The sequence below is a fragment of the Diorhabda carinulata genome, chromosome 5 (assembly GCF_026250575.1).
Source record: "Diorhabda carinulata isolate Delta chromosome 5, icDioCari1.1, whole genome shotgun sequence".
Classification (NCBI taxonomy): Eukaryota; Metazoa; Arthropoda; class Insecta; order Coleoptera; family Chrysomelidae; genus Diorhabda; species Diorhabda carinulata.
In genome coordinates this window covers 17384119-17405369 of record NC_079464.1, presented here as the reverse complement: position 1 = coordinate 17405369, position 21251 = coordinate 17384119, and the positions used below count along the sequence as shown (strand labels likewise).

Sequence of the window (21251 nt, the reverse complement as noted above, 5' to 3'; positions counted from 1 at the left end):
TATATTTATCTTATTGCACTTCCACACACTAATGGGCCACCCCGCATAACATCTATGAACGAAGTCCGTCTCATGTTCTTAACCATTAGATTAGTCAGCTTGCCCTTTAAATAAACTTAAGAAAAATTAGGATTACACATCTTGGTTAATGTATTATCTATACAGTGTGATTTTCACCAGTTGCCTATAGTGTGGTGTCTGAAATTCTTAGAAAGCTGGTAATTTAATGAAAATCTCAGTATACAGATTAGGTAGTTTTAAACTTTGTATTTTTTAGGGAAACATGTTACTGTGAAAATGAGCTGAAGAATAAGGAAATTTTTTCTATTGGAAGTACCTTTTTACCGCTCTTATTGAAAAATTTTGGATTTAAATATAAAAAAAAGACAACAGACTTCAATAGAACGAACAAATATGGCTAGCTAAGGAGCAAGAGTGAAAATATAGAGAAAATCGTGATAGTGTATTTTCAAGGCAAGTTATATTTGTAGATGAAACAAGGATAAATGCCAAAAGAAACAAATTAAGTTCTTAGCAGGACAATAATGTTAAGAGTGTACGTAAACTAGGAAGTTACCATGATTATTTTTTCTCACCCTGGTTCAAAAAAAATATTATTACAACATGCCAATTTACTGTATTCCTCTAAATCATAGTCATATCCAACAATGTTGAGTTTAATGGAAATCTTCCAGTCTTAGTCAAATATCCTGTTATCAGCGTTACTCGAGTGTGAATCTACTAACGCTTCTAAAATAAATCAGTTTAATAAGTGTGATTTTGATTCAGTTAAGAAGACATCGAGATGATAGACTAAATATTATGTTAATTTTGTATACCACATAAATATGTACCTACTTATATCCAATAATGGCTAATTAGCATGGCTAATATTAAATTTGGATTTTGATACTTTCACCCTATATAGATATTAATATTTTTATCAAAAGAGTTTTACCAAATATTTTGATGTTAACCATATAAATAAAATACAAACAATTCGAAAAAGTCCCATCTTTGGAATATTAGTCAAAACGATTATTTTTACTAAGTACACAAAATTTTTTATTTGATTCAGATGAATGTTGGTGCTGATGTATTAGTCACGTGATGGAAAACTTCCACCGATCCTACTACAATTCTACAAGCATAGTTCAAAGAATTATGGACATATCACAACTATATTCAACTTAATATGATAATTTATCACTTTGGGTATAGTTCCACTCTCATCATCATCATCATCTATCAGCCATCTTCCATCCACTGCTGGATATAGGCCTCCTCTAGTTTAAACCATCTATCTCTATCTTGAGCTGTATGTATCCAATTTCCTACAATTTTCTTTACATCGTCACTCCATCTTGTTGGCGGCCTGCCTCTACTTCTCTTATCCATTCTTGGCCTCCACTCCAATATTCTTTTCGTCCATCTATTATCCGTCATTCGGGCTACATGGCCTGCCCATTGCCATTTCTTTTGGGCTATAATTTCATTAATGTCCTTAACGTTTGTTCTTCTTCTTATGTTCTCATTTGTAATTCTATCCCTTCTCATAATTCCCAATATTGCCCTTTCCATTGCCCGTTGCGCCACTCTCATCTTTCCTGCAGTTTGTCTCGTGAGGGTAAGCGTCTCTGCCCCATAGGACATCACAGGTATAACACACTGCTCATATACTTTTCTCTTTAGGCTTATTGGTAAGTCTGATTTCAAGGTACTACTCAACTTGCCAAAAGCTATCCATCCTAACTGTATTCGACGCTTTATCTCACACGTTTGGTTATCTCTTCCTATCCTCACTTCATGGCCTAGATATTTATAGTCATATACTTGCGCTATCGCACCTCCATCGATAATTATGTTATCATTTGTTACCAGATTTGTCATAAATTTGGTTTTGTCTAAATTTATTTCTAGACCAATATTCATTGTGGTTCTTTTCAAATCCGTGGCCATCTGCCGAGCGTCTTGCATATTGTCGGTGATTATGACGATATCGTCTGCGAAACGCAGGTGGTTTAGATACTCACCGTCGATATTTATACCTTTCTCTTCCCAATTTAATTTTTTGAAAGAGTATTCCAACACACATGTGAAGAGCTTAGGAGAGATAGTGTCTCCTTGTCTAATCCCGCGTCCTACATGTATCTTATTTGTTGGTTCGTGGAGATTTACATTTAGAGTTGCGTTTTCATATATGTGTTTAATGAGCTTTGCGTATCTGTAGTCTATCCTACCCTCTCTCGGGGATTTTCACCTTGGCGTGGTGAGAGGGCTCAGTAACTTTCAATATCCAGGGAGCGATGCCGGCGGTAGCATAGCTACTGGTAGGGCCACCCTTGCCGGTAAGGTCTCGAAGAGATGAAAGTGAAGCTAAGGAAACCCACAACGGTGAGGCGTCTGACCCAGAGTGGGCGGCTTCAAACAGCGTCTGTATCTCCATGTTAGGAGCGGCTGAAATACACACTCGCCAACACGCAATGGCAAGCGTGGCGTTTTTATTTGCCAAAAAACCCTCAAAGTTATGTCGAGTTTTAAAACAATTACGGAACGACCCCAGGCAAGTAGGATAGATCGTCCAAAATCTTGTGCTGAAGAAATTTCAGTCAGTCCCATGGATTCTGGGGGGGACAAAAAACCGACAAGCAAATCAAGTAGAAACACTAAGATCTTTAAAATCATAACCTACAATGTAAGAACATTATCGTCAAGTAGTAAACTTCTAGAAATGGAAGAGGAGATTAAGGACATAAGCTGGGATATAATCGGTTTATGTGAAACAAGAAGAAAAGAAGAACAACTTCTTAAATTGAAGTCCGGACATCTCTTTTATCAAAATGAAAATCCCAACAGCCCTGACGGTGGTATAGGATTCTTAATAAACAAACGACTTGAAAAATCAATAGTCACTCTAAAGACTATATCAGACAGAGTGGCATATATAACACTTTCCATAAGTAAAAGGTATGAAATTAAAATTATTCAAGTTCCACTCTCAAGCAACACAAAATAATTTACTTTTCATTGGATGTTGAATACTCTTGATCCATCTGTTTTTCTCTCTGTACACCTGATGAAAAATATAGCAACGTAATGCCTAACGCCAAGATGCATTATTATTATTGTTAACAAAGAGAAATGTTTGACAAATATTCAATTCTATTCACGACCAGATACCATGGTCAATATTAGTGTTCAATAAATGCTTGAATATGTTGCTGTACATGTTTTTCCACAATAATCGATCATTGAACTCATAAGGAGTCATTAGATTCGGATCTAACATTTTTTTATTCTGTTCACGACCAGATACCATGGTCAATATTAGTGTTCGATAAATGCTTGAATATGTTGGTGTACATGTTTCATGTTGTTTCTTCACAATAATTGATATTCTAAGTCCTGAAGAGTCGTTCAATTCAAATCTAATAATAGTATAAAATAAATGTCTATAAGGAGACTAAAGCCATCTCGAAAAAATCCTCTCAGAAATGCTTTTAATCTTATGCATTGCATTGCTAACCGTCAGCAGAACTTTGAAAAAGATCAATTCAAATTCTATGTAACTTTGATACATTGTTTTGTCACAATAATTTCTGATTTTATGTCACATCTCGTATTTCAATGAATTTTGAATTAATGGAGATAAAAAACCAGAATTAATTTTCCCCTTCTAAGAAGATAAATAGAAAGTTCATTCGATTTTTCGACATCAGTTTCAGATTCATCACAATCTCTATAATATTATATATCAAATGTACTGAGAATTTTTCCCATCGTTCAACTGTCGAAACATTATACTTCTATAATTATCTACTTATGATGATAATCAATAAATGATCAACTAATTTTCTAATACCTTGGAAAAGAATCTAACAGGATGTAATATACAAGAAATAATCTGACTTTTGGAGATATTTAATTTTGCTCAACTCAACGGGATAAAAAGTATAACTACTAAACTCAGTTAAAATTGTTCTTACCAAACTATTGTGAAATCCTTAATAAAGCACACAATACACTACACATTTTATTATTTATTAAAAATATATATATATTTGACTTACAGTATAGCCCGACCAAATTTCAAAGGTGTAATCTCTGGCACCTGCATACACAAACTGTTGTTTGAATATCGCGGCTAGCTAATCATTGGCAGATCGTTGGATTTAATGAAGAAGAGGCCTTGATGATCATATTCGCCGGAAACTCTTTTGTCCAGTTTCCGGGAAAGCATCGAAATCGTTCAGGTCATTGAATGGTCATTGCACACCGTGTAGTATAAAATTTTCTAACATGGTGGACGGTTTTGAAATAACGTCGTGTGGGTGAACTTATTTCAACTTCTATTTGGTTTCCAGTTAAATTAATATAGAAATCGGGCTTGTTTATAAAAATATGAACTTTTTTCAACTTACACAGTTGTTTCTAATTTAATTGGTTCTATGCTCAATGTCTCCTGCGCCTTCTTTGTTTTCGATTACCTATATTATTGATTTCTTCCCTTCTTTTCATGTTTGATGTGGCCATGATTTTATTGTATTCCATTCTCGTATAATGGTCTCTCTAAAAAATCTAATTTTTGCTTTCGGTTTTCGCTACATGAATAATACATTTGATACCTCTAAGTAGCTTTTTAAGCACATGTATTATTACAATTATGAGAAATTCAAGGACAATTAAAAATATTTGTCACTTGTTTTCAAGCGAGTTTAAGACTGAATTTTTATATGATTGCTCTTGAGAGCATCAGCGATCTTGCTGATTTTTTGAAAATGCTGGTTTAGGAAAATCGAATGTGGGATGTGTGCCGTCAGCATGTTTTTATGAGTAATTCATGTAGGAAAAAATTTTAAATCAGTTTTAAAACAATATATTTCAATTGCAAGAGTGTTTTCACTACAAAAGCTAGACAGAAGGAGTCATATTATATGGATGATAGCAAATTCTTAGCTCGTAATTCTCACCAATTTATTACTGATACTTTTTTATCGCTATTACATATCTCATATTTGAGAATTAGAAGATATCAAAATATGACAAATATTTTGATAAAGATTTAAAGAAAAGTCGAAACGTCAAAATTTATCTTCAAAAAATTATTAAAAAAACTAATTTTAAAACAGAAGAGGCACTTTCCAGTAAATATGTCCTCAAATTATTGCGGAATGCAGGAAAGAATGACATAGATTTGATTTCAATTGGCAAGTGATTGTGCATTTTTGGCATTGTAAAATATTAAGCCCTTAAGTAATTCTGATCATAGAGTAGGTAGGTAACGGTCGTGCAAGGCGTTCCTAAGTGAATAGCCGTACAAAGATCTTTCTGATTGGAGAAGTGTGTTTACGAATTAGATAAACGGATTCAGAGATGTTTAATCTTTTAAAGAAGTCCCTGCAGGGAGCCCTGTTGTTTAGACCGAGTAAATATCTAATAGCTCTCTTTTGTAGTTTGAAAATTCCCTCAAATTGAGTCGCAGCACACGTACCCCAGGGCATAATAGACTGTTAAAGAGGTAGTTCAGTTCTTTAGAAACTGATCTCAGCCCAAAACAGGACTTAGAAACCAAGTATGTACACGGTGTAGGATTTATTATATACTTTTATTATAAACCTACCTTGTATCGTTCAACAGTATTAGTTAAAAAATAAACGCAATTGTATAGAAACCTGAATTTTTTCTTCAAGAATTCTTTACGTACATGTTTATCTGAAGTCTCAATATAAGAATAAGTATTGAACCGAATGATTCTGTTATCGTATAGAATGTATTTGAATATAATGATTTTGAACGTTGCCTTACAAATATTCTAAGTCTCTAGAGTGTAAAGGAATGCAAATAACCGGCAAGTCATGGTACCCCTGAGTTGATTGGGTGTTCATCTTGACATTTGGTAAAGAAATATCTATTTTCCAAATATGATTTTAATTCAGGGTGGCATAATAGAACTTGCATATTGCATCATGTTTTTTCCCGAGGTAAACGGTGCGTGGGCAGATGGAGCCTAGTGTGGTTGAATAGTTGCACTCATGGAGTTTTAGGAGTCACTTCGACGGAATGTGTTAGCACGTTTTACGAAAACGGTCGTTCATACGTCTTGACAAGGCGACTGTATCGTTCAGAATATGGAAATTCAATCAAAATATGGGTTAAGTGTTTCGAAGAGACCGGTGAGTACGAGAAAATCCGAATGTGTCTGCTCGGAAACGATCGGTGGCTTTAAACTTAGTTTACAACGAATTTTGAAGTTGGATCTTAAACTGCATTCTTATAAGCTCCAGTTAACACAGAAATTGAAAGATAACGACTTTGGAGCAAGGTTGACATTTGCTGAAGAAATGCTTAGTCGATTTTCACATGACAACATCCTTTTTTCATATGAGGCCCATTTTCATTCAAATGTGGATGTTAAGACTATATATACATATATATATATATATATATATATATATATATATATATATATATATATATATATACAGGGTGTCCCAGAAATTGCACGCCAGGCTGACACGGGAGGTAGATCAGCTTTAGATCTATCAAATAAAAGCAACATGACCTCAGTAAAAGTTTTTTAGTTTTCGAGATATTAACACTTTTAGGTTTTTTCAGAAAATCTCTACTTTTTGCCCTATTTTTGTCTGTTATGGGCATAAAAAACCTCTAATTTATAATTCTTTTTTTTCTGGGCTACCACTAATAGTTGGTTGAGACAACCCAGTATTCATTTTAATAAAAAGTAGCACGACATTAACAAAAAAAACAACTCAATCTTACCTTTTGTTTCAAAGCGAAAACCTTAACTAAAGTTTGGTTAGCGACTGTGAAAAAAAATGTACCAGACTGAGTCTGGTACATACAGAAAATGTTCTTAAAAACTAGCCTACTTAGTGCTCTTTAAAAATGGTATAATATTCATAGAATTATAAATTAGAGATTTTTTATGCCCATAACAGACAAAAATAGGGCAAAAAGTAGAGATTTTCTGAAAAAACCTAAAAGTGTTAATATCTCGAAAACTAAAAAACTTTTACTGAGGTCATGTTGCTTTTATTTGATAGATCTAAAGCTGATCTACCTCCCGTGTCAGCCTGGCGTGCAATTTCTGGGACACCCTGTATATATTTTTGCAAGCTTATGCTCTCTTAAATACTAATCCTATTGAAACATGTGAAACCGCTTGTGAAGACATTGAGAACAGTATACCTTACAATGCAAAACGAAAACAATAGTAAGCAGGTAGATTTATGATTCTTCACGGTCACATTAATATAAAACAGATATTAGTTAATCCGAGACGACACGTTAATGGAGCATAAAATAAAAGACATATTGTATAACTTCATATATAGTTAACAGATCTTAAATGGTTCCCATCAGGAGTGATGAGATAATTCACCTGAACTAGTTATGACAATTAAAAAAATAGTGATATTACCTTGTCATCCCGAAGTGCGACTCACGAAGGATAATTATATATTATTAAACAATATTTGCTGTAACAACAGATTGCAGAAATAGTAGAATAGAGTAGAAATAAAAATTGATAATAAAAATGATGAAGCTTACTTCACGCTCTGAAAGCTTTAGTCCTTGTTTTAGGTGTATTGTCTCATCTCCGATGTTATGTTGTTGAACTAATTTGAAACGTTGGCATCAATTCAAATAACCTTTGTTCTATTTTATATCTAAATAATGCAAATTTCCCGCAGTGTGTATGTATGTGTGCAAAAAGCAAAGAGAACTTCCTCAAATCATCAACAAACTGTAGTACCTTGACCAATACGAGTAAATTTTTGATCACGTTAATTTGATTTATTAACAAAAGAGCAAGGTTAAAGTACAACGGTCGCCAATGATTTTTCCCTTGTTCAGAGTGAATAAATGAATAATTAAATACTTTGAATTATGATGATTTTAACAAAGCATGTGTTTATCATATAAAGAGAGAGATCTATAATTATGTTGTTAAATCTTTCGAATTATAAAATAAAAAGTAAATGATTGCTTTGACACAGTATGACCAAGTCAAGAAACCCTTTTGAACCTATATAGTATTTTTCTGATATAGAAAAAGATTTTGTCTGGAAATAGCCAAAAGCTCTATCTTTGTGTAACTATTACGGTTGCAATTTGCGTTGAGAGATGAAGTTTTGAAATGATTTGTAGTCAACTTTTTTACAAACCTTATATTCTGTTTTCATATTCGTTTCATAGCAGACGATGCAAATAATAACAATATTATTAATTGTCAAAAAAATGCTTGAATCAATCATGTTTTATTGAAAAGGTTTGATATAATGTAAAATTTATGTAACAAATTTGGGGTTATAAAATAATATGAATACCTGATGAACTTATACAGTTGTACTTTATTAAATTTCTACTTGCAAAGAACTTACCATGAACAAATAACTTTCTATATTGATATTACTACTACTAGCCTGAAGGTAAATGAAATAATTTGCTGATATTCAAATATATAGCAACTAATATAACAACGCATACACATTGCAAGTTTTCAGCTTTCTTTTCCTTCCGATATATTGCTAATAATTTATAGTAGCATTTAGCAGGGATATGCGAACTAACTTACCATTCCTAATGGGAGCCATAAAGATCTGTTAATCATATAGTTAAGTGATACAAAGTGTCCCTTATTTCACCCTCCATTATCGTATCGTTTCGAATTACCTAATGTTTGTGCTGTATTAATGCGACTGTCAAGGACCATAAATGTTCGTTGTCTAACATAATTCATAATTTTTATTTTATACTTCTTCTTCTTCTTCTTCTTATTTTAAAACTATGTCTTGTGTTTTCAAAGAGGCAGCATTAGTTGTGACTCCGAGGACCAGCTCTCATACCAGCGCTTTGGTGGTCTTCCAGGCGGTCTACTTGTATTGGGTCTCTCTTCCTTTGCGATTTTCGCTAGTTGATCGTCGTCCATTCTATTGACATGATCTCTCCATGCTCCTCTTCTAGTTCTGGACCATCTCACCATATCCGGAACGTCACACATTCTTCTAATTTCATAGCTCCTTATTCTGTCTCTTAGTGTTTTCCTTGTGATTGAGAGTAATGTCTTCATCTCGGTCGTTCTAAGAGTCCGCTTATTTTATACGATAATATTTAGTTCTTAAAGTTGTACACCTACCACTACTAATGGGAATCAACCTCTTAGTTGAGTGATTCCAAGTGTCCCTGGGACACTTGAAGTTCCATTAACATATCCACTTACTTTTATTTTATATTGATATCACTCTAAACGACCATAAATATCCAATTTAAAAATTAATTATAGCTTTTGTATACGATAAGATTAAGTAGATATTTAAAGCAGTTTGTACACGGATACTGCGTTCTTAACAGTTTATTGTTAATGAACTCCATCTGTATGCGAATCTCTTTATAATAGAGAAAAACCAAATTATTTTCAAAATTCTAATGCTAAACTGGTTGTAAATATTCAAAACGTTACTTCTTGAACATCATTTAAAGACACCCTTTCTAGAAATTTTGCAGATCAAGAAGACGAGGCTTGCTTGAATCGCGAACTTGTTATGACGAGGCAAGAAAATAACGAACGACCTCAACAATTCTATGACAGAATTTTACACATTTTGAATTTAATATGTACTGACGTTGAGTTACATGAAACAACACATAATAAATTGTGAAGCCTGAATCTCTAAACCAAGTCCTATAATATGTTTTTGATGAAAATAATATTCAATATTTTCAAAACTTTCCAAATAAACAATGTAAATAAACAAAAACCAAATTACTTTAACAATATGAATAATTTTAATAATCGAGATAAGTTTAATAAAAGAAAAAAGTTCCCTGACTTTTTTATCTCCTGAGCAGAGCTTTTTATATTTGAAAAAGTCGATTTGACACGCCTTTATTCGTGTTTTTCGAGGGATAAAATAAAAAACATGCCAACTTTAAACGGCCCATACATAAATCATAAGTATGAACCGTACACAACTTATGGAGAAACTGTACTGAATGGAGCGCGAAGTTGTCTACTTTCGGAAAGGATAAAAAAGTTTCATATTTTCGAAAGAGAAGTCAGATTTTCCAAGTAAAGGAAGACGTGTCTCGGATGTAAAAATTCATATATATTTCTAAATGCAAAATTCCGTATTTACATAGCGATTTGTAGGTTTTTCGGTTCATAAATGTTTGGGAACGGTGCGATTTGATACTTTTGCCAGATAGGTGAAATTTGACAATTTTCATGACACTTTTCCGCCTGTGACTTGGGGTCAGCAAATTAACGTGGAAACGATCACACCTATTTTGTCCCTGACTTTTTTCTATTTTCCAGGTTTTTCCTGATTACTTTCAACCCTGTATTGGTATATTTTTGAAATTAGAAAGAAAAATGCTACTTAACAAAATAGGAAAATATAGGGTGTTTCGTTTGAGTTGAGAAAATTTGACACTTTCAATGACATTTGGCAGCTTTCGTCAAAGTTTCAAAAAATTTGATGAATTATTATGACCAAGTTAAGAGTCTAGTCAAATATACAGGGTGTTCCGGAACATGATGCAAAAAATTCGGTAGTAATTAGATTAGTATATAATTTTAACATCAGGCTTGATATTATAAAAATAGCTTCATCCTATTTGTATAATCTGCCCACTTATTTTAGTTGATGAACTTTATCCGCAATGATCCAATTAAGAAATTATTGTTTGAGTACAAAATTTCAATCAAAAAAATTACTACATATGGATTTTTTTTATTTGAAATATAATACTATAAATTTACATTTTCTCATTTACACCGTAAATTAATATTCTAGAAACTTAATCGTTACCGTCACAGTAGTGACAGAATGAGCATAATCTTTTACATAACTCTAAACAAAATTACAAAAACCTGTACATCCCAATTAGTCCAAGAAATCCAATTAGATTTCACAATAATCGAGTTAAGAAACCTTTTGAAACTATTTAAATACCGATAAACCCTTGTGAACTTCACTTCTACGGGAAGTATCCACTAGTAAATTCAAACAAAGTTATATACTTTTTTAATTTCATCTAAAAATCAACAAATGGTGGTTGCAGTAAAGGTTTTCAAGAAAACAACACCTAATGGTAAAGTCACGGTATATCTAAGCAAGAGAGATTTCATAGATCATTTAGATCATACCGATCCCATCGATGGAGTCATTGTCGTCGAAGATGGATATTTGCAAGGCAGGAAGGTTTTTGGACAGGTACGCTATTTAGTTGCTGTTAATATATATATTTCATTCACGAACATATAATAATAGCTATACATTCAAAACTAGTTGTAAGACGCAAAAAACGAAAAACAGAAACTTGCTTACGTTCTTTTTTCTATTTCTATAGTACCGTAAAGTCGGATTACTTTGCACAAAATGTTTGTTTTTTTTAATATCTATGGTTTTGCGGGGAATTATAAAGCCCGCTATAACTATATGAAAATTTGATACTTTGCTATATAGTTTTATAATTAGATAGTATGAAAAAAATTAGAACCAAATTTTTGAAAGTTTAAAAAGTTAACAAGTTACATCAACTTTGGGGTTACTTTGCCGATAATTTTCTGGCATTATTGCACGTTTTTAAGCGTTTAGGCCAAGTTAACAGTCTCCTTTAATGTGTTTCAAAAAAATATTTCAATAAACTCAATTCATTAGTACATTTCTAAGAAAATGCAGGATCATTTACCTTTTCGCAAGTCTACAAACAACTCTTATAAATTAATAATAACTCTTTGGTAAAATAACTTAACTATTCTAAGTAGCTAGTAAGTCACAAAAGAAACTAAACGAATTCTTTAAAATAATTATTTAAATTTTTACGAAACAAAAAACTAAAAAATGTTATAAATCAAAATTTCCGAATGTGAGTTTTGGAGATTCTAAAATAGTCAGAATATCATGTTCAAGAATGAGACCTATGTCATCCATATTAGGAAAACAAAGATGGTTTTGTGATTTTATTCTTAGAAACATTAAATTACAATAATGTTTTCCTTTGTCAATAACTTGTGCAACAAAATGCTTGTATTGTTTTTTCCTCCCTAAGAGTGCTACAAATAGAAAATCGGAATTTTTAATTCCAACTAATTTCGATTCATCTCCAGTCTTGCTAGCTACAAAATCACGGAAGCAATGGGCTTGAAGCTCGTTATTGCGGTCATCAGTCTTGTGGAAATCATTTACTTCATCTAATTCTAAATTGTCCTCAGATTCAATTTCCATGGTCCAGTTATATTCTTCAGTTTCTTTATCATGTTTCTTCTCTTTGGGAATACTTGTCGTGAAATCCTCACTTGCAACAGATTTTCCAGGTTCAATTCTTTTCATCTTCTTTCTCTTTGGGATGCTTGCTTTTGAAGGAGCTTTATTTTCCTTAAGGAAATCCAACAAGGTTTCGCTAATATCAGTCTTGATTCTATCAAATCTTTTATTAGGCATTCTATAAAGAACCTCCTCTCTGTTACATGGGTATATTCCCGTTGCTCTGAATCCATTTGTTCGTCTTTTAATTCTATATCTTCAATGAGCTCTTTCAATAAATGAGGAAAAGTGCTTTTGTTTACTGTACTGTCTCGTGGATGTTTAGTTTAGTAGGCTATTATTATACGGCACCAAATACCTTCTTTGACACTCTCTGATGATTGTTACGTTAAAAAATTATTCGATAGATTATCTCCGATTTCGAACTTTCGGTCCTTTAATTTTTAAGTAAACCAGTTCTCAAATTTGTAATGGTCAAACCATCCAGATTTGGTTCTATTATAATATACACAACATATGGGGCAAACAAAGTTCCCTCTGCAGCGGTAGCAAACATGACGGATATTGAGGACTTTGTTCATAATGCGTTCATTTAATCCCTTTTCTGAAAATACATTTTGACGATCCAGGATCGTCTGTCAGATTAGTCTCGTCGATGGAACCAGGTGGAATTCCTGCCACGTTTCTTTCTAAATTATCGAAGTAATTGTTCATTTCTTCATCTGTTTTCTCAGCTCTTGGTTTTTTAATTTTTTGGCACTGTCTGTTGGATAATTCATGATTATGTCTATGAATAAAATTCTTGCACCAGTCTACACAGGGAAAATTATCTTTGAACTTCTTTAGACGGACACGTTCTTTGTATAAATGACTCTTCAACTCTACTCGCAATTCTGTCATGGTTAGGGGGCAGCCATATTCGGAGCTGGCTATTACAACGTCGTCAATGGACCATTCAATCTCCGAGGCGATTTGCAGACAACAGGACCTTCAAATTTTCTTGTAACTTTATTTACTAGGGTTCTTCTAGGAATATTGAAGGTTTTGGATGCTTCTGTATATCCGATTTGATTACTTTTAATCAACAGAACAGATCTACGCAAATGTTTGTCTATTATCTTTTATATGTGGGAACCATTTTCTAAAAAAAAAACACAATGTGGGGCAACTTTGCATACCGCAAAAATTGTTGGAAATTTAGCATCTGTTTGCATATTTGCATATTCTAAATTTGAATAAGTATCTGGCATTTTGCAACACTAAAAATCACATAAATTCGAAATTAAACGTTCAGTTACTGTTCACTGGACACTGACAGTTCATCAAAACGTCAGAATTATCAAATGCCTTTGAGATTCGTACATGGTATACTTTGATATTGTTAAAATTCAGATATAAGTGGAAAGCTAGATGAACATTTTTAATTACCCCATAACTTGATAACAAATGAAAATCGGATAAGAACATATGAGTTTTTTTACATTATTTTCACGTGTATAATACACTCCTAGAGTTTGGTGCGCTCCTCTCGACTCACCCTGTAAATCAGTTAGCTCAAGACCAGCAGTGAGTGTGTTACTGTCAACAATGTTCTTGATGCTTTCCATTTCCTCGGTGAAATTCCAAGGAGTAGGCAGATTGAGGCCTTGGAATAAACCGAAAAAAAGGGGTGATTCGTTGCGTGGAGTAGGCAGATTGAGACCACGAAATCGGATCATTTCTTACCAATGAACGAATAACCACCCTATCCTACCCCCGCGCTTCTCTTGATAATGGCTCCAAAGTGGGAGTTGAAACTTCGAAAATTTTGCAAATTTTTCCAAAATATGATAAAGACTTAAAATCAGTCGAAACGTCAATTTTATATCAATCTTTCAAAAATTATTAAGAAAACTAATTTTAAAACAGAAGGGACCTAAAATCAAGAACATTTAGAAGCATTAAAATCTCAAAAGGTCTAAGAAATAAGAAATTAACCAAATTTATATATTTATGATAATGCATATAACTTCTGAAATGTTCTCGATGTTCTTCTGTTTTCAAATTTGTTTTTTTAAATAATGTTTATGACTTTGTGATAATTGATACATCTAAATGCTCCTCATTTTAGGACTCTTCTATTTTGAAATTAGTTTTTTTCAATAATTTTTGAAAGACAAATAAAAATTTGACGTTTCGAAATCATTTTCATAGATAAATGGTAGATATCATTTATTACGATATTTGTTGATAAATTATCTTAATTTTAGGTCTCTTGTAATTGATTCAAATTGCGTTTGAGAGCATAAAATTTTCACGTTTCGACCTAAATCACCCATGAATATCAAAATCAAAATAGAAATCTGTTAACACAGATTAAAATAATATTTCTCCGATTTATTTTTCGAGCTCGTATTTTCTGTAATCCTTATGCTCTTCCCGTTCTCTTTCGATTCTTTTGTGTTTTGTATCATTTATAACCTTCTTCGATTCGTCCTGATTTTTTTTAGTTTTTGTCTTCTATCATAATTATCTGAAAGTCTTTTCTTACTTAGCTCCCTAGCTTCCCTTAGTCTATTCACATCAACATTAAATGTCTCCAATTATTTGTAGGTTCTCACTGTCTACCGTTATGGTAGAGAGGAGGACGAGGTCATGGGAGTCAAATTCAGTAAAGAAATGATAATAGCAAGTGAACAATTGGTTCCTATAAAGGAAAAGCAGCCTCTAACTCCTGTACAGGAGAAGCTCGTTGCCAAATTAGGTGCAAATGCTTATCCATTCACCTTTAACTTTCCTGACATGTCACCGTGCTCAGTCACACTTCAACCAGGTAAGCAATTTAACATATCAAATTTCAATAAGAATTTGCAAGAACACAAACGAATGTTCGCTCTAAATTTTGTATGTATTGCATATTTACCATTTGATTCAGGCGAAGATGATCAAGGAAAACCTCTCGGGGTCGAATACTACGTAAAATGCTACGTGGGCTCTAATGAAGATGACAAAGGTCACAAACGTAGCATCGTTCAGCTAGCTATCAAAAAATTACAATACGCTCCCGCCATCAAGGGTGCTAGTCGACTTCCAAGCTCATTAGTATCGAAAGGGTTCACTTTTTCGAGTGGAAAAATCAATTTGGAAGTAACTCTTGACAAAGACATATATTACCACGGAGAGAAAATTGGAGCCAACCTTATGATCAGTAATAATTCGAGAAAGCAAGTTAGAAACATAAAAGTTTACGTCGTACAGCATTGTGAGGTGAGTTCAAATAAAAAATTAAATTTACTTTTTTATAAATCGCTCCAAACGTGAAATTTGGAATTAATGCAAAATGTCTGTAATGTTATATTTATCATTTTTGTTGGTTTCATTATCGAAAGGCAACATTTGATATCAATGACATGACATATCTGACACTTATGGTTAAATATAACGAATGACAATATATTAATTTTTTCAGACGATGAGAATATTTTTAATTGATGGTCGGACGCTGCAATTTGTTTTATTCCAACAATCGATATTATTATTTAACGGAATGTCCAATTATATGCAATATCTAGATACTTCACTTATACGATTTCGAAATAGCTTTTCAAACATACAATAATCCATACGAGGGCTGCTACTTGAGTTTCGAGAACAATAAAAACAAATATATATAATTGGATATGGCTTTATAACTAAGTTGGAATTTCTTCTCTCTGAAGACTATATCTTGGATATCGAAACGCGCGTAAGACTGTGTAATTGTGAGGGTTGGTGTAGTGGTGGTGTAAACAGTGTATTCAGTATGGCTTTATAGCTTTTCAAAACACTTTCGTATGCAATTCGAAGATTTTTTTTCATTCCGATTGAGCTACCTTCAAAACATGTGATTTAAACGCATCAACCGCTTCTTCAAGTGTAAAAAAAATTATTCTCATAATTTATTTTTATTCTGCGGGAATAAAAAGAAATCATTGACTGTTCAAATATGTTTGTGTTTGAACTAATATGTGAGAGTTGGTATTGTCGTGATGGAGAATATTCGTCTTCTGTGATTGGTTTCCCTAATTTTTTGCAACACTGACAAAAAAAATTATGTTTGTTCAATTTCAGATTCATAGGCGTAGATCGATGATTCGTCGCCTGTTCCGATCTATTAGACGTTTTTCGAAACCCCACGATTGAATTTTTTCAGCATTTTTAACCAATCGAACCGAGCTTTTTTTCAGCGACTGTCAAATTATGCGGTATACGACGCGAATATATATATTTTTGGATTGCTAAATGTTCATACAATATTAACTGTATGCAAGTGAAACTAATGTCCAAGTAGGCCTCAACCTCACGTTATGTTACATGACGATCTTGCAATATAACAGTCTCGATGCTCTCTGACACAACAGCCGATTTTGTACAATCGTCAGAAAATTCAATATGTAGCGTCCTGTGCGCCCATGATTGAATTAAAAAAACTAACGAAACACTATGGTACGAGATGGTGCTTCAACACTAAAAGTCAAAGCAAGTTGATCGGCATACTGTTGTTGGTTTAATCCACGTCGAAAGTCATAGAAAATATGAATGTTTCCAGTATCTGTAAACAACTGAAATAGCATTCGTTTAACATCAGTGTTCTCATATCTCAAAACTTAAGTAGCAACCCTCATATAAATCACCTTTTTTTGATTACGTAGTGTATTAAATTGAACTACGTTTGAGGATACTGCATCTCTTCATTGTTTATGTTTGATTATGAATCACCTGAACTATAATTGAACTTCCACTGAATGAGGTATGCTAAAAATGCAGTTAATACCAACTACGAAGTACCTGGCCTGCCCTAGAGATAGCGGTAGTTTAGAGCCGGATTAAGATTTATAACGCCCGGGACTAAAATAATGATGGGGCCCTCTTAAGGAATTCGGAAACCCCGAAAAAATAAAAAAAAATAATATCAATACGTTAGATTTGTGGTATCAGCCCATCAAAAATAAATCTACTACAAGAGAGATCCCCCTACCTAGAATTAGCATTTTTCCGAAATAAATCCATGCTGATAAAATTCTTTTGAAGAACATCTATTTACTCACCTAAAATTTTCTTTGATAACTCCCCTCCACCTATTGTGAATCAGTGCAAAATGCTTGGTATGACTTTTGATTCTCGTCTTACTGGAATCACCATATTCATGATGTGAAAGACATTTGCCTAAAGAGTCTGAACATAATTAAAACCCATAGCCACCTTCAATGGAGCTCCATCGAAACTATACTGCTAAGAGTTTAGCTCTCATACGCTCAAAGCTTGACTATGGTTGTTTTATCTATGTGTCCACTTCCAAGTCTAAAACTGACTTATTGAACTCTATACACAACACCGCTCTTCGCCTCTGCCTTGGTGCCTTTCACTCAAGCCCCGCCGCTAGAGTCAAAGTTGAAGCTTAAGAACCACCACGGTTCTTAAAACGACAATCTCTTCCCCTGTCATATGCTGTTAAGGTATCTTCCAATCCTACTATATATGTCCATTCGCTACTTACCACCACGTCCGTATCTACCAACTCACGAACAATTGTAAATTAAATCCCTCAATTGCTCGCACCTCTACTGCAAAATACCAACCTCTCTTTGACCTTTCCACTTTATTTGCCTTTTTCTCCCTCTTGGACCAAAAATATTCCCATAGTAGATACCTCACTAACCATTTACAATAAACATGAATCCCTTAGCGTCCTTGTAGAGAAAGTATTCTAAGAAATTCTGCATAAAAAATCCTTCGACATAATTCTCTATACGGATGCCTCCAAAGCTGAATCCGATGTCGGTCACTACAAACCACAAACTCATAAGTTCTTTTCGCTTACCTTTGACGTGTAGTGTTTACACTGGTGAACTATGTGAACTATACAGTATACTTCAAGCTTTCAAATATAATTTTCCTCCCCATAAACATATTGCCATATGTACTGACTCACTTTCATCCATACAGTCAATCACAACCATATTCACCGACCATCCAATATAGCAGTTTCCCTCATTTGGTTTCTATCGCACACTGAATTTACTGGAAACGAGTCTGCAGATCGCCATGCCAAAGAAGCCACAAAGAATCTTCATGAAATCCCAGATCAGCTTGCCAATGATCTACTTCTCACCTTTCCCTAAACTTTTTGAATAGAAGAGAAGCTGTGACAATAAGAAGACTCCGTATCAACCGCACAAAACTTACTGAAGGCTATTTGATTTCGTCAGAAAGTCGTCCTGCCTGCCAAAGTTGTCAAGTTCCTGTGTCTGTTAAGCACATCCTTATTAACTGCAGAGAATACTCTACCGCATACCAGCAGTTTGATATGAAAACCAACCTCAAGGAGATACTTAACTAAAATGAAGAAAATCATAGAGTTTCTTAAATCCACCAAGCTTTATGAGAAAATATAAATAATTTACGTATTGTAATAGATTTAATAGAAAAATATTCAACGGGTCTAATAGTTTAATATTTTTTTCGTTACGGCTCACGTTCTTGATCTACAGTTTCTACTATTATTTTAATTCTTCAATGCACATATGATAAAGCAACAAAATTGATAAGACTAACCTTTCTTTTTGTAAGATGTTTCCGATATATTACATATTTGTGAAATAAGTTTTCATCTTTACTTGATCACTTCACTTGAGGAGTTTGAGGGAAAAGTGTCAGTCAAAAGCTACTCATTCGACGTAAGATTTATGTGTCTGTATGTTTAATATATAACTAGACGAATTCCAGAGAAAACTTTGTTTTAAATTTATCAATTACTTCGCACCCTAGTGGACACTTACCACGCTCATTTGACTATCCAGTACATATTTTGAGATAAAACAGTCAACATCTACTTCGAAGGTTTACGTATCATCATTTTGAATTAGTTTTTTTTAGTAAAACCCGTTCTCTACGATCGATTAAAAGAAAACACCCATCCACTTCGATTACATTGATAATAAAACATAATTCTGTTTAGGTCACTATGGTGAATGCTCAATTTTCTAAATACGTTGCAAGTCTGGAAACTCGGGAGGGTTGTCCTATCACTCCGGGAGCCAGTTTCACTAAAGTGGTTTATTTAGTACCTCTTGCATCAAGTAACAAAGATCGCAGAGGTTTGTAATATTAAACTTTTTCTGTTCGTATCTAAAATTAATTTTTCTTTAGGTGTTGCGCTGGATGGTCGTCTTCGTGACGACGATGCAAATTTGGCCAGTTCGACTTTAGTACCGGATGGAAAGTGTCCTATCGATGCGATCGGTATCGTCATTTCCTATTCGTTGAGAGTAAAATTGAATTGTGGTACTTTAGGAGGAGAGTTAGTAACTGATGTACCATTTAAACTTCTCCACCCAGCACCTGGTACTATTGATAAAGAACGTGCTCAAGGCATAAAGAGAATGAAGTCTATTGATAAAGGAAGATATGAGAAGAGTTTCGCTAACGATGATGATGATAATATTGTTTTTGAAGACTTCGCAAGATTCAGACTCAGCAGAGATGAATTGGAATGAGAAAAGTTTTGAGAATATACAGAATTTTATTGTGTAATATCGATACTTCTTCATATATCCTTGAATATATCAAACACCCAATCAAATATTTAATTTGAAATTAAGCTGCTGAAGTTGATAGAATATTCTGCTTACGAGAATGCTGCTGTTGTAGTTGTTAGAAAATTTATTTATGCATGCATGGAAAAATAAATATTATAACCAGACTATGTTTATTTATTTATTTATTACTGATACAAGGGTTGCAACTTAAGTTTTGAGATAGACAAATAAAAACAAATATTTACAATTGGTTATAATTTTATCGTTTTTCATAATATCAATACACTTTTGAAACAATTATCGGAGCATTTTTTCCATTCCGATTGAGGTACCACCAAAACATGTGATTTGAACGCAACAACCGTTACTTCAAGTATAGAAAAATGTTGACTTTGCAATTTATTTTTGATCTGCAGGAATTAGAAGAAATCATTGTGTGTCAAATAAGAACGGTACGGTGGAAGACTTATCAATTCGAAGTTTTGACTGCTCAAAAACGTTTTCGTTTGAACTGATATGTGAGATATCGCATTGTCATGATGGAGAATGATTCGTTCTTCTGGTTTCCCTGAGTTTTTTTAACACTTCTGGCAAACAAATGCTGGTTCACCGTTCAGAATTGACCGTTGCTGTAATGGAACGGTGGCGAAATGTCCAGTTATACCGAAAAACAGGCGACCATTTGCTTTGAAGTTCTTCGTGCGTGAACGTCTTTTGAGGCCTCACGATTGAATTTTTTCGGCATTTCTATGCACCAATCCCCAAGAGCTTTTTCTTTGAACGATTTTCATATTATGCGGTATCCAACGCAAACAAATCTTTTTGATAGTCAAATGTTTAAGCAATATTGAGTACGACAAATGCCCGAGTATGCCTCAATCTCAGGGTATATTATATGATGATCTTGTAATATCATGTTATGCACTGCATCGATATTTTCTGGCACAACATGCGATTTTGGATAACCACGAAATTTATCCTGTAGGGAAGTGCGACTGCGATTGAATTCGGAAAACCAACGAAACACGGTTGCTCGTGATGGTGTCTATCACCAAAGCCGAGGCGACTTAATCCACACATTACACATTTCAAGTATCTGTAAACAACTCAAATAGTACTCGTTTGGCAATACGTTTTGAGTAACTATCGTCAAAAATGTCAAACATCAGTGTTGCCATATTTCAAAACATAAGTAGCAGCCTTCATAATCTGTTAACTGTTTTAAGATTCTGTGTCGATGTTCAGCTTAGACTCGATCTACTACAGTTTTAATAAGGACTGTTGTACTTTGGTTATGTGAAAATTATATCAATCCACAACTGTAGCAAATTTTCTTAAGTCTAACGATATGACCTATCCCGTATTTATTTTCGAGTAAAAATATAAAAAAAAAGTAGACCCA

General features: G+C 33.6%; 3 protein-coding genes across 5 annotated transcripts in view; 2 read left to right on the top strand and 1 right to left on the bottom strand.

The window, feature by feature from the left end:
* LOC130893893 (uncharacterized) overlaps positions 1-7793 on the bottom strand; it is a 32185-nt gene extending 24392 nt beyond the window's left edge. The window contains exons 1-2 of one of the 3 annotated variants that reach the window (XM_057800334.1): positions 7573-7757; positions 7442-7499 (exon numbers count right to left, since the gene is read on the bottom strand). The gene's annotated coding sequence lies outside the window, so the exon portion shown is untranslated. Of the gene's footprint in view, positions 1-4070; positions 4451-7441; positions 7500-7572 lie in introns of those variants that run through there. The other 2 variants (XM_057800333.1, XM_057800332.1) reach the window with 2 other exon arrangements.
* On the top strand, positions 2528-3016 carry LOC130894526 (uncharacterized). Its single transcript, XM_057801408.1, has one exon. It carries the CDS (start codon positions 2528-2530, stop codon positions 3014-3016), a length of 489 nt encoding a protein of 162 aa, XP_057657391.1.
* Positions 7794-10975: 3182 nt separating the features above from the next.
* On the top strand, positions 10976-20013 carry LOC130893894 (arrestin homolog). The gene is made up of 5 exons (XM_057800335.1): positions 10976-11240; positions 14886-15105; positions 15208-15539; positions 19270-19408; positions 19461-20013. The coding sequence occupies exons 1-5, from the start codon at positions 11076-11078 to the stop codon at positions 19805-19807; spliced, it is 1203 nt and encodes a 400-aa protein (XP_057656318.1). The 5' UTR covers positions 10976-11075; the 3' UTR covers positions 19808-20013.
* The last annotated feature ends 1238 nt before the right edge of the window (positions 20014-21251 follow it).